Consider the following 14,187-nt stretch of genomic DNA (forward strand, 5'->3'; position numbering starts at 1 on the left):
ACCTGAACTGGAGGGGGACTAATATCCTAGAGGGAAGGTTTGTTAGTTCTGCACAGTGGGGTTTAAACTAGAGTTGCTAGGGAATGGGAACCAGAGTGCCAGAACAATTAGTGGAGAGGCTGTGGAGGCAGATGTTGGTAAGACCTCAGACAGAGTTAGTAATCAAAAGGTTGAGCATGGTGTGACTAGCGTCCTGAGCTGTGTATATTCCAATGCAAGAAGTACCATAGGAAAGGTGGATGATAGTGCTGAAGATGAGGTAGCTGGTTTACAAACAGAGGGAATGTACAGTGAGGAGATGCTGTTGACAGGGCAAAATTGCAGTCAACAAGATGAGTTGCAACATAAAATGTGGACAAAATCATTAAGGCTGAATACAGGACTGAAGGGGATTGTGTCTGTGCACAGTATACGGAATAAGGTAGATGAACTTGCAGCACAGTTACAGATTAGCAGGTATGCTGTTGTAGGCATCATTGAATCATGGCTGAAAGATTATAGCCAGCAGCTTAATGTCCAAGGATACACGTTGTATCGAAAGGGTAGGCAGGAAGGCAGAGGGGGTGGTGTAACTCTGTTGGTTAAAAAAAAATTAAATCATTAGAAAGAAGTGACATAGGGTCGGAAGCTGTTGAATCTTTGTTGATAGAGCTAAGGAACTGCAAGGGTGAAAAGACCCTGATGGGAGTTATATACAGACCCCCAAACAGTAGTAAGGATGTGGTCTACAAATTACAATGGGAGACAGAAAATGCATGCTAAAAGGGCAATATTAAATAGTCGTGGGGGATTTTAGATTGGGAAAATCACGTTGGTGCTGGATTCCAGGAGAGTAAATTTCTAGAGTGCCTACGAGATGGCTTTTTCGAACAGCTTGTGGGAGCCCTCGAGGGGATCAGCTGTTCTGGATTGGGTGTTGTGCAATGAACCAGATTAGAGAGTTTAAGGAAACAAAAAATCTTTGGAGCACATGATCGTAATATGATGGAATTCACCCCCAGAAATTTGAGAAGAAGAGGCTAAAGTCACATATATCAGTGTTACAGTGGACTAAATGGAGTACAGAGGCATGAGAGAGGAGTTGGCCAGAATTGATTGGAAAAGAATACTGGCAGGGATGACGGCAGATCAGCAATAGCTGGAATTTCTGGAAGCAATTTGGAAGGCACAGGATATATACATCTCAAAGAGGAGGAAGGATTGTAAAGGAAAGATGACACAACTGGATAACAAGAGAAGTCAAAGCCAACATAAAAGCCAAAGAGAGGGCATATAATAGAGCAAAAATTAGTGGGAAGCTATAGAGGATTGGGAAGCTTTTCAAAATGAACAGAACGTAACTAAAAAGGTAATTAAGAAGGTAAAGATGGAATACAAAAGTAAGCTAGCCAATAATATTAAAGAGGATACCAAAAGTTTCTTCAGATACATAAAATGTAAAAGAGAGGCAAGAGTTAATATTGGACCTCTAGAAAATGATGCTGGAGAGATAGTACTGGGGGACCAGGAAGTGGCAGACAAACTGAATAAGTATTTTGCATCAGTCTTCACTTTGGAAGACACTAGCAATATGGTGGAAGTTTCAGGTGTCAGAGTTCATGAAGTTACCATACCAGGAGAGAAGGTTCTTGGGAAACTGAAATGGTCTAAAGATAGATAGGTCATCTGTACCAGATGGTGTACAGCCCAGAGATCTGAAAGAGGTGGCTGAGGAGATCCTGGAGGCATTAGTTATGATCTTTCAAGAATCACTAGATTTGGAATAGTTCTGGCAGACTGAAAAATTGCAGATGTCACTGCACTCTTCAAGAAGCAGAAGAAAGGAAACTATAGACCAATTAGCCTGCCCTCAATGGATGGGAAGATGTTATAGTTTTCTTATTAAGGCTGAGGTCTCAGGGTACTTGGAGGCACATGATAAAATGGGCCTTACTCAGCATGGTTTTGAGGGAAAATCTTGCCTGCCAAATCTGTTGGAATTCTTTGATGAAATAACAAGCAGGATAGACAAAGGATGTTGTGTACTTGGATATTCAGAAGGCCCTTGACAAAGTGTCACACATGAGGCAGCTTAACAAGCTGTGAGCCCATAGATAAAGCAGTGGCTGATTGGCAGGAGGCAAAGAGAGGCTGGCTGCCAGTCACTAATGGTGTTCCACAGGGGTCTGATTACTTTTACATTATATGTCGATGATTTGGATGATGGAATTGATGGCTTTCTTGCAAAGTTTGCAGCCAATATCAAGATAGGTGGAGGGGCAGGTAGTTTTGAGGAAGTAGAGAGGCTACAGAAGAACTTAGACAGATTAGGATAATAGGTAAAGAAATGGTAGGTTAAATGCAACATCAGGAAGTGAATGGTCATGCACTTTGGTAGAAGTAATGTAAGGGTTGACTATTTTCTAAATGAAGGGAGAGTACAAACAATTGAGGTGCAAAGGAACTTGGGAGTCCTTGTGCAGGATTCTCTAAAGGTTAATGTGCGGGTTGAGTCTGTGGTGAGGAAGGCAAGTGGCATTCAATTCAAGAGGACTAGAATATAAAAGCAAGGATGTAATGTTGGAATGTTATAAAACATTGGTGAGGCCTCACTTGGAGTATTGTGAGTAGGTTTGGGTCCCTTATCTTAGAAAGGATGTGTTGAAACTGGCGAGGGTTCAAAGGAGGTTCATGAAAATGATTCCAGGATCGAATGGCTTGTCATCTGAAGAGCTTTTGATGGCTCTGGGCCTGTATTCACTAGAATTCAGAAGAATGAGGGGTGACCTCATTGAAATCTATTTGAATGGTGAAAGGCTTTGATAGAGTGGAGAAGATGTTTCCTAGGTGGGAGAGTCTAAGACCAGAGGACACAGCCTCAGAATACAGGGCTGTCCTTTTAGAATGGAGGTGAGGAGGAATTTCTTTAGCCAGAGAATGATGAATCTGTGGAATCCTTTGCCACAGGTGGTTATGGAGGCCAAGTATTTATGTATATTTAAGGCAGAGGTTGATAAGATTCTTGATTCATCAGGGTATGAAGGGATACGGGGAAAAGGCAGAGATAGGGTCTGAGAGGAAAATTGGATCTGCCATGATGAAATGGTGGAGCAGACTCAATGGGCCAAATGGCCTAATTCTGCTCCTATATCTTATGGTCTTGTGAAAGTAGTCAAGATAACTGTGAGAGTCTCCAGTTTTGTCTCCAGCCTTTGTCTCGGCCTGAAACATCGACTGTACCTCTTCCTAGAGATGCTGCTTGGCCTCCTACGTTCACCAGCAACTTTGATATGTTTGCTTGAATTTCCAGCATCTGCAGAATTCCTAGTGTTAATGTTAAGGGGGATCATCTTTGATCAGAACTGGCAGATTCTGTCACAAATAGGAAAGGCTGGTTATCTGAAATTGATGAATTCACTATCAAGTCCTGAAAGGAGATAAAGGTTATAGAATCATAGTACTACAGCACAGAAAGAGCACCTTCAGCCATCTAGTCCATGTGAGCAGTTATTCTGCCCAGCTCCATTGACTGGTACCTGGAGCATAGCCTTCCAACCCTTCCCATTCATGTACCCATGCAAACTTCTCTTAAATGTTGAAATTAAACCACCTTCTGCCACCTCCAATGACAGTTCATTCCATACTCCAAGGGAAGAGGTTCCCCTGAAATATTTCACCTTTTACCCTTAACTTTTGACCTCTAGTTCTATCCTCAGTGGAAAAAGCCTGCTTCCATTTACCCTATCTATACCCCTCGCAATTTGTATACCTCTGTCAAATCTCTCCTCATTTTCATACACTCCAGGGAATAAAGACCTAACCTATTCAGTGTTTCTCTATAACTCAGTTCTTCAAGAGCTGGCAACATCCTTGTAAATTTACTGCACTCTTTCAATCTTCCTGCAGGTAGGTGACCAGAACTGCACACAATGCTCTGAATTAGGCCTCACCAATGTCTTCTAGAACTCAATCCCAGCTCCTGTATTCAGTACTTTGACTTATGAAGGCCAGTGTTCCAAAAGCTTCTCTTTATTATCTATCTACCTGTGACGACACCTTCAAGGATTTATGGATCTCCATATGAACATAAGAAATGGGAGCAGGAGTAGGCCATCTGGCCCATCAAGCCTGCTCCACCATTCAATAAGATCATGGCTGATCTGGCCATGGACTCATCTCCATCTACCTGCCTTTTCCCCATAACCCTTAATTCCCCTACTATGCAAAAATCTATCCAACCTTGTCTTAAATGTATCTACTGAGGTAGCCTCCGCTGCTTCATTGGGTCAAGAATTCCATAGATTCACCACTCTCTGGGAAAAGCAGTTTCTGCTCATCTCTGTCTGAAGTCTACTCCCCTGAATCTTGAGGCTATGTCCCCCAGTTCTAGTCTCACCTACCAGTGGAAACAACTTTCCTGCCTCTATTTTATCAATCCCTTTCATAATTTAATATGTTTCTATAAGATCTCCTCTCACTCTTCTGATTTCCAGTGAGTACAGTCCCAAGTGACTCAATCTCTCCTCATAGTCTAACCCCCTCATCTCTGGAATCAACCTGGTGACCCTCCTCTGCACCACCTCCAAAACCTTCCAAAGTGGATGACCTCGCATTTACCAATGTTGTACTCCATCTGCCAGACCCTGCCCACTCACTTAACCTATCTATATATCTCTCTGCAGACTCTCTGTATCTTCTGCACAGTTTGCTTTTCCACTCAGTTTAGTGTCATCAGCAAACTTAGATATAGTACACTTGGTCCTCTCTTCCAGATTGTTAATGTAGATTATGGACAGACTATAAGACCATAAGTCACAAGAGCAGAATTAGGCCATTTGAGTCTGCCCCCCCCCCTTTCAATCATGCTGATTTATTATCCCACTCAATAACATTCTTCTGCCTTCTCTTTGTAAACTTTGACCCCCTTACTATCAACCTCTGCTTTAAATACTGTATATCCAGTGACTGGGCTTCCAAGCAGTCTGTGGCAATGAATACCGGCCTTTAACTATCTCTGTTGGAAACGTACGTCCTTCTATTCTGAGGCAGTGCCCTCCAGTCCTAGACACCTCCAGGACAAGAAACTTCTCCACATCGACTCTATCTAGTCCTTTCAACATTCAGTACATTTCAATGAAATTCCCCTCATCTTTCTAAACTCCAGTGAGTACAGGCCCAGAGCCATCAATTACCCCTCATACATTAACCCTTTCATTTCTGGGATCATTCTTGTGCACCCCTGAGGTCAGCTGAGACTCAGTAGTGGTGCTCTGGTGAACAGTCACCTAACTCTCTGGGACCTGATGTTGAAGCACTGTGATTCTTCCCGTGAAGGTGTTCCTGTGGTGCTGATGGGGAGTGCTGCCCCTGGCTGTGACCCGATGATGATGAAGGAACGGAGTCAGGAAGGCAGTCTGTAGGCAGTGGTGCTCCCTTGTTCCTGTTGCCCCTCCTGAGTGAGAGGCTGTGGTTTGTGACTGCTACCGTTTAATACTGAACATTGGAATAACCTGCTTGTTCTGGGTTTCTGCAGATTCCATGGCTCCACACAGTGTATGCTGCAATCGCTGCCATCGTCTTCACCCTGGTGAGTGATGCCAGCTTGTTATTGAGTCTTACCCCTGACTTTCACTCCAGGGTCCGACACAGAGTGATGTTCCCTCCGGACTATCCCATCACTCATTCCTGGGGCCCGACACAGTGATGTTCCCTCCACACCATCCCATCACATACTCCTGGGCTCAAACACAGAGTGATGTTCCCTCCACACCATCCCATCACATACTCCTGGGCTCAAACACAGAGTGATGTTCCCTCCACACCATCCCATCACACACTCCTGGGGTCAGACACAGAGTGAAGCTCCCTCTACACCATCCCATCACACACTCCCAGGGTCAGACACAGAGTGAAGCTCCCTCTACACTGTCCCATCACACACTCCCAGGGTCAGACACAGAGTGAAGCTCCCTCTACACCATCCCATCACACACTCCCAGGGTCAGACACAGAGTGAAGCTCCCTCTACACTGTCCCATCACACACTCCCAGGGTCAGACACAGAGTGAAGCTCCCTCTACACTGTCCCATCACACACTCCTGGGCTCAAACACAGAGTGATGTTCCCTCCACACCATCCAATCACTCACTCCTAGGGTCAGACACAGTGATGTTCCCTCCACACCATCTGCTCACATACTCCTGGGGTCCGACACAGAGTGAAGCTCCCTCTACACTGTCCCATCACACACTCCCAGGGTCAGAGACAGAGTGAAGCTCCCTCTACACTGTCCCATCACACACTCCCAGGGTCAGACACAGAGTGAAGCTCCCTCTACACCATCCCATCACACACTCCCCCGGTCAGACACAGAGTGAAGCTCCCTCTACACTGTCCCATCACGTACTCCTGGGGTCCGACACAGAGTGAAGCTCCCTCCACACTGTCCCATCACATACTCCCGGGGTCAGACACAGAGTGAAGCTCCCTCTACACTGTCCCATCACACACTCCCAGGGTCAGACACAGAGTGAAGCTCCCTCTACACCATCCCATCACACACTCCCACGGTCAGACACAGAGTGAAGCTCCCTCTACACTGTCCCATCACATACTCCTGGGGTCCGACACAGAGTGAAGCTCCCTCCACACTGTCCCATCACGCACCCTGGTGGCCAGACACAGGAATGAAATTCCGTCTACACTCCCAGGGCAGGGACTGCTTGTGTTAGACACAGAGTACAGCTCCTGGTACACTCTCTCTTCATACAATCCCATGACACCATGGGTTAAAGATAGAATAAAGTTCCTAGCACACGCCAGAACAGTGCAGGACGAGACAGATACAGAGAAAACTCTGTCTGCCATTTCCCATCACACACCCCCAGTGCAAGGACCACTCGGTACAGACTAAACCTTCCTCTACACCATTTTAGCCTGATCTAACGCAATGGACGTCGATACTCCTGAACATTCCCAGAATGGTGTCACCAAGCCCCAGAGCAGCCATGAGGTCTTGGCTACACAGTTGCCCTGTGGACTGACCCGTCAGGTGCAATGACCCCTAGACTCGGTTCCCTCTCAACACTCTGCGCCTATTTCCCAAAGGGAAGGGTTTGTGAACACTGCCTCTCAATGTCAACCAACATGGCCCTTCGAAACATCTGCCCCTTCTCTCCATTCAGATGCCGACTCCGATTCCTTTACTTATCACGCGTACATCTGGAATACATTGTTTATGTTTACAACCAACACGCCCTAGAACGTGCTGGGGGCAGCTGGCGAGTGTCACTGCACATTCCCGCAACGTTCAGCAAAATAACATGAGCAACAACAGATCAAAAAAAGACAACGAGAAAATGAGCCCCTTTTTCACCGTCCTACCTCCCCTCACCCATTAACTAACACTCACTCACTCACACAGGCCTCCAACCCTGCGACAGGCCACCTCTGGGCCTCTAGTCCTTCGCCCCGGACACGCAGATTCACAGACATTGGGCCTCTTCCTTGTCTTCATTTTCTTCTCTCTCCCCTCTGCTCTCGCCCCTTCTCTGTCCTCCTCTCTTCTCCACACCCCCCTCCCCCACCTTTTATGGAACATAGGAAAGTACAATTCAGTACAGGCCCTCTGGCCTGTGAAGATTTTGCTGATCACTTGACCTACTCCAAGATCAATCTAACCCTTCCCTCCCATTTTTCTATCATCTGTGTGCCTATCTTAAGTGTCCTAATGTATCTGCCTGTACCACCACCCCTGGGATGGTGTTCCCTGCGGAAGCAGACTAAAGCTCCCTCTGCACCATCCCATTGCACACTCTCGGGTTAGGGACAACTTTGTTTGGACACAGAGTTAACCTTTTTGCACACCGTCCCTTCATAATTCCCATGACATCATGGATTGGACACAGAATAAAGCTCCCACTACTCTGTGTATTTAAAAAACACACTCCTTCTGACATCCCATGGAGGGCATAGCGTGACACTGTTACAGCTCGGGGCATCGGAGTTTGGAGTTCAGTTCTGGCAAGTTGGTATGATCCTTCACGTGTGTGCGTGGGTTTCCTCCGGGTGCTTGGGTTTCCTCCCAGCTGGAAGACGTACTAGTTGGTAGGTTAATTAGTCACTGTAAATTGTCCCAAAATTAGGCTAGGGTTAAATAGGTGGGATGCTGGGCGATACAGCCTGTAGGGCCGGAAGGGTCTTCAAGGGCTGTATCTCCAAATAAATAAAATTTTTAAAATCCCCCCATATTCTCCTCCAGTTACCTTAAAATTATGCCCCTTCATATTGGCCATTTCTGCCCTTTTGCTTCTCCTCGTTCCCATTCCCTCACCTCCGCCTCTCCCTCCCACCACTCGCCCCTCATTAATTGCCTCTCTCTCCCCCTTCCTCTCTTGTAGTTCTTGGCATTTGACACCCAGCTGATCCTGGGGAACAGACGACACTCTATCAGTCCAGAGGAGTATGTCTACGGTGCTCTGAGGCTCTACACAGACATTGTGAACATCTTCATCTACCTTCTTCAGCTGTTTGGCTCCAGATAATGGCAGAGGGAGAGGCTGTGACCCAACCCTCTTTCTCGGACTCTCTCCACCTCTCCCTTGTGTAAAATAGTCCACTGCGTCTCAGGTTAGCTTAGGCTATTGGTCCTATTGCTGGAGTTCCCAGTGTCATGGGAAGGATGTCCCTCTCACGCACTCGCCCTCCAATGTTGTAAATAGCAGAAGGTTTCGGAAACACTCAGATGGCTGGACAGCCTCTGTGAAGAAAGAAAGAGAGCGAATGTTTCAGGGCAGTGGGTTCCACTACAGGTTCAGTCTGGTTCATTTTCTTTAGACTAGCCCTTCCAGTTCTGACCCAAAACACGGAACGTAGAATTGTACCGTGCAGTACGGACCCTTCAAACTTGTGCTGACCTGTGTCTCCTCCAGGTGCTCTGGTTTCCTCCCACAGTCCAATGATGTACCGGGTAGTAGGTTAATTGGTGAGTGTAAATTGTCCTGTGATTAGGCTCGGGTTAAATAAGTGGGTTGCTTGGTGAATCAGCATGTTGATCCATTTATTCTATCAATCAGTCAATTAATAAACAAACATACTCCATAATCAATCTAACCTTTCCCTCCTACACAGCGCCATAGCCTCCCTTTCTCTTCTATTCATGTGCCTAAATCTCTTCAATGTCCCTGTTGTATCAGCCTCTACCACTACCCCTACCCCGGCAACAAATGCCACTCACCCAAAACTTAAAAGTACAGTAAATTTATTTATTATGAAAGTACAGATATGTCACCACATACTACCCAGAGATTCATTTTCTTATGGGCATTCATAGTAGATACAAAGAAACACAATACAATCAATAAAAATACTGTTGCGTAGCTGTCGGCACAATGCTATCACAGCTCAGGGCATCAATGTTTGGGGTTCAATTCCAACGTTTGTGCGTTCCTTTGGGTGCTCTAGTTTCCTCCCAAGTTCTAAAGAAGTAGTGGTTAGTAGGTCACTGTAAATGTTCCTGTGATAAGGCGAGGGTTAAATAGGTGGGTTGCTGGGTAGTGTGGCTCATTGGGCTGAAAGGCCTGTTTCGCTCTGTATCTCTAAGTTAATAAATGAAAATAAATTTTAAGAACCTCCCACAAGCAAAGATGGGCAAACATCCAATGTGGAAAAGAAGACAATCTGTGCAAATACAAAATGATAACGCCAAGGAATTTACAGTTTCTGACCCTGTCCACCTCCAATCCCCTGATGAGGACTGGCCCGTGAATTTCTGGTTTCCTCCTCCTGAAGTCAGTGGTCAGGTTTTGCTGGCATTGAGTGAGAGGTGGTTACTGTGGCACCAATCAGCCAGACTTTCGGTCTCCTTCCTCTGTGCTGATTTGTCATCGCCTTTGATTCGGCCAACGACAGCAACATCAGTGACGCTGTAAACAAACTTAACAATGGCTTTGGAGCTGTGCTTAGCCTCCGAGCCATAACTGTCAAGCCATTGGAGCTGGAGGCTGAGCACACACGGCCTTGTGGGGCACCTGTGCTGATGGAGATCGTGGGGATGTCATTGACAATCTGAACTGACTGGAGTCTGCAAGTGAGGAAATTGAGAATCCAGTTGCATGAGGCCAAAGTCTTGGAGTTTACTGATTAGTTTTGAGGGGATGATGGTATTGAATGCTGAGTTGCCGTCTATGAAGAGCATCTGATGTGTGCATCTTACCTGTCCAGAAGTGCAGGGTTCAGCAAAGAGTCAATGAATGGCGTCTGCTGTTGGTCTATTGTGACGGTAGGCAAATTGGAATGGATGCAAGTTGCTCTTTAGGCAGGACTTGGTATGCTTCATGACCAATCTCTCAAAGCACTTAATCACAGTGGATGTTCTTCCGACGTCACCTCTAAATGTTCTTCTACTCACCTTACACACTTCCAAGTATTCTTGCAGTCAACCATTTCTGGAGCAGAGAGTCTCCTTTATGCCCGACACTTGTTATCCTGATGAGCTGGAGGGCAAGTGGATTATTCTGATGCAAGCCAAGGGAGATTCCAATCTTCCTCTCCCTCCCTAGCTCCCCCATGCAAGGATGTAATACTGAGGCTTTATAAGGCATTGTTAACACTGCACTTGGAGAATGAAGCTTTTCATTCCAGGATGAAGGAGATATCTTCCTTTTTTAAAGAAAGGGGCTTCCCTTCTTCCAGAATAAACTGTGCCCTCAAACGCATCTCTCCTATTTCATGCACATCTGCTCTCACCCCATCCTCCCGCCACCCCGCTAGGAATAGGGTTCCCCTTGTCCTCACCTACCACCCCACCGGCCTTCGTGTCCAACATATAATTCTCCATAACTTTTGCCATCTACAATGGGATCCCACCACCAAGCACATCTTTCCCTCCCCCCCCCCCACTTTCTGCTTTCCCAGGGATCGCTCCCGATGCAACTCCCTAGTCCATTGGTCCCCCCATCCCTTCCCACTGATCTCCCTCCTGGCACTTGTCCTTGTAAGCGGAACAGGTGCTACGCCTGCCCTTACACTTCCTCCCTCACTACCATTCAGAGCCCCAGACAGTCCTTCCAGGTGAGGTGACACTTCACCTGTGAGTCGGCTGGGGTGATATACTGTGTCCAGTGCTCCCAATGCGTCCTTCTATATATTGGCGAGACCCGACGCAGACTGGGAGATCGTTTCGCTGAACACCTATGCTCTGTCCACCAGAGAAAGCAGGATCTCCCAGTGGCCACACATTTTAATTGCACGTCCCATTCCCATTCTGATATGTCTATCCACGGCCTCCTCTACTGTCAAGATGAAGCCACACTCAGGTTGGAGGAACAACTCCTTATATTCCGTCTGGGTAGCCTCCAACCTGATGGCATGAACATTGACTTCTCTAATTTCTGTTAATGCCCCTCCTTCCCTTCTTAACTCATCCCTTATTTATTTTTTTCTCCCTCTCCCTCTTACAATACAATAACTCCTTGCCTGTCCTCCATCTGCCTCTGGTGCTCCCTTCCCCCTTTCTTTCTTCCAAGGCCTACCGTCCCATGATGATACTCCTTCTCCGGCCTTGTATCCCTTTTGCCAATCAACTGTCCAGCTCTTGGCTTCATCCCTCCCCCTCCTGTCTTCTCCTATCATTTTGGATCTCCCCCTCCCACTTTCAAATCTCTTACTATCTCTTTTTTCTGTTCATCCTGATGAAGGGTCTCGACCCGAAACGCTGACTGTACTTCTTCCTATAGATGCTGTCTGGCCTGCTGCGTTCCACCAGCATTTTGTGTGTGTGGGAGTATTTTGAGCAGTTTTGTGCTGAAGAAAGATGTGCTGGCATTGGAGAAGGTTCAGAGAGGTTCACTAGAATGATCCTGGGAATGAAAGGGTTAGCATATGAGGAATGGTTTATGACTCTGGGACGGCACTCGCTGGAGCTCAGAAAAATGAGGGGGAATCTCATTGAAACCTATTTAATGTTGAAAAACCTAGATAGAATGCACGTGAGGAGGATGTTTCCTTTAGTGGGGGAATCGAGGACCAGGTTGCACAGCTTCAGAATACAAGGACGTCCCTTTAGAACAGAGATGAGGGATTTCTTTAGCCAGAAGGTGGTGTATCTGTGGAATTTGTTGCCACCAGCGCCTGTGGAGCCCATGTATGTGGGTATAAAGAGGGGGTTAGTAGGTTCTTGATTTGTCAGGGCACCAAAGGATACAGGGAGAAGGCATGAGAATGGGGATGAAAAGGAAAATAAGTCAGCCATGATTGAATGATAGAACAGACTTGATAGGCCAACTTATCTAATTCTGCTCCTATGTCTTATGAATGTAATTGGGCTGCACAAGCTTGTTGGGCTAGAAGGGCCGGCTGTGGTACTGTATTTCAAAATAAAAATAATTGGAGGAAATTGGAGCATCTGGAGGAAACCCATGTGGTTATAGGGAGAAGGTACAAACTCTACACAAACAGTACCCAGGGTCAGGGTTGAACATGTGTCTCTAGCACTGAGAGGTAATAGTTCTTCCATCTGTCTGACTGGAATCGGACACTGTATAACCACAGGTACATTTAAGTTTATTGTCATCTGACTGAACGTATGTACAACCAAACGAAACAACATTCCTCCAGACCACGGTGCACTCACACATAGCACATAGGACAAAATATTACCATAAATAAGTTCATAAAATATAATTCAAAATGTGGTGCATGGCACAAGCAAACAGTACAGTGAACAGTAAACAGCTCACCGTCCTTAGTGATGAGATCTCGGTGCTGGCAGAGTATTGATCAGTCTTACAGCCTGGGGGAAGAAGCTGTTACCCAGTCTGGCAGTCCTAGTCCTGATGCTCCTGTACCTCCTTCCAGATGGTAGTGGGTCAAAGAGATTGTGGGATGGGTGGTAGGAATCATCAACAATGCTTTGGGTCCTTCATATAAAACACACCTGATAAATGTCACAAATCGGGAAGAGAGAGAACCTACTTGGCAGTTTTTAACCATCCTACTTTTGACGTTACGATGGAAGGAAGATCATCATCAAGTTTACTGCAAATGTTGATTGCACCCGTATCTCTCGCGCCGTGAGGCAGTGTTTCATTTGGCTGTGCTGCCCAGTGTTGTGACTGGAATTGGACATTGTGTAACTATCGCTTTGTTTTCCTGATTTTCACCTTATGATGGGAGGAAGAGCATCATCAAGTTTACTGCAAGCATAGATTGCTACTGCTTTTTTTTTACCTTATTTACCAGTTACAAGTCTGCTTAAAGTGCTGGAAATCTGTATAATATTGTATTAAAATATTATTGATAATAACGATTAGATTTATTTGTCACATACACATTACAACATATTGTGAATGCAACATTTAGCATCAACAACCCAACACAGGATATGCTGGGGGCAGCCTGCAAGTATCACCATGCTTCTGGCACCAGCATACCAAGTCCACAATTTACTGACCCTGATCCATACGTCTTTGGAATGTGGGAGAAGCTGGAAGACCCGGGGGAAACTCGTGTGAATATGGGAAGCTCCTAACAGACAACAGTGGGAATTGAACCCCAATCACGATTGTTGGCGCCGTAAAGCATTACGCTAACATGCTGCCCTTGGTATTTACAGGTTGTCATGGATATGTTAAAATTTGCTCATACTGAAGCATTACAATATATAGAGGTATTTCACAGGAGCACTGAGAAGATATTTGGGTATGTGATCTCAGTGAAACCTTTCAAATCTAGGAAGGGCTAGATGGAGTGGATGTGGAAAGGATGTTTCCTATAGACAGGGAGTCTTAAGACCAGGGCCATAGCCTCAGAAGAGAAGGGGATCCCTTTAGAACAGGGATGCTTGAGGAACTGAGCAGGTAAGGCAGCATCTATAGAGAGGAATAAATATTCGACGTTTCAGGCTGAGACAGTTCATCAAAATGTGTATCTTTTCATCGTTGTGGTCTACTGCACTCAATTTGTTCATATCCTCATGAAGACTCTCTACAACTGCATCACTTTCCCACGGAGATTTGAATTATTAGTGAACTCGTAGATGTTACATTCTGTCTCCTCGGCCAACTCACAAGTCCAGGTTATGGTGGCGTTTGTTTGTTTCCCCATCAATTCCAGGCTGCCTGTTTGGTGATCTGTTCATTCCCTTTCCAGATAACCAGATTCAGATGCAGGTTCATTTATTTTTCACACGTACGTCGAAGTATAAAGTG

At 45.9% G+C, this 14,187-nt stretch overlaps 1 protein-coding gene across 4 annotated transcripts in view; it reads left to right on the top strand.

Annotated features, from left to right (window-relative positions):
* tmbim1a (transmembrane BAX inhibitor motif containing 1a) overlaps positions 1-13,351 on the top strand; it is a 106,033-nt gene extending 92,682 nt beyond the window's left edge. For 2 of the 4 annotated variants that reach the window (XM_063051443.1, XM_063051442.1), the window contains exons 11-12: positions 5,513-5,566; positions 8,380-13,350. In XM_063051443.1, coding sequence (XP_062907513.1) covers positions 5,513-5,566; positions 8,380-8,523 — 198 coding nt within the window. In that variant the 3' untranslated portion in view covers positions 8,524-13,350. Of the gene's footprint in view, positions 1-5,512; positions 5,567-8,379 lie in introns of all 4 variants that reach the window. The other 2 variants (XM_063051447.1, XM_063051444.1) reach the window with 1 other exon arrangement.
* Positions 13,352-14,187: the final 836 nt, after the last annotated feature.

The sequence above is a fragment of the Mobula hypostoma genome, chromosome 6 (genome assembly GCF_963921235.1).
Source record: "Mobula hypostoma chromosome 6, sMobHyp1.1, whole genome shotgun sequence".
NCBI classification, from domain to species: domain Eukaryota; kingdom Metazoa; phylum Chordata; class Chondrichthyes; order Myliobatiformes; family Myliobatidae; genus Mobula; species Mobula hypostoma.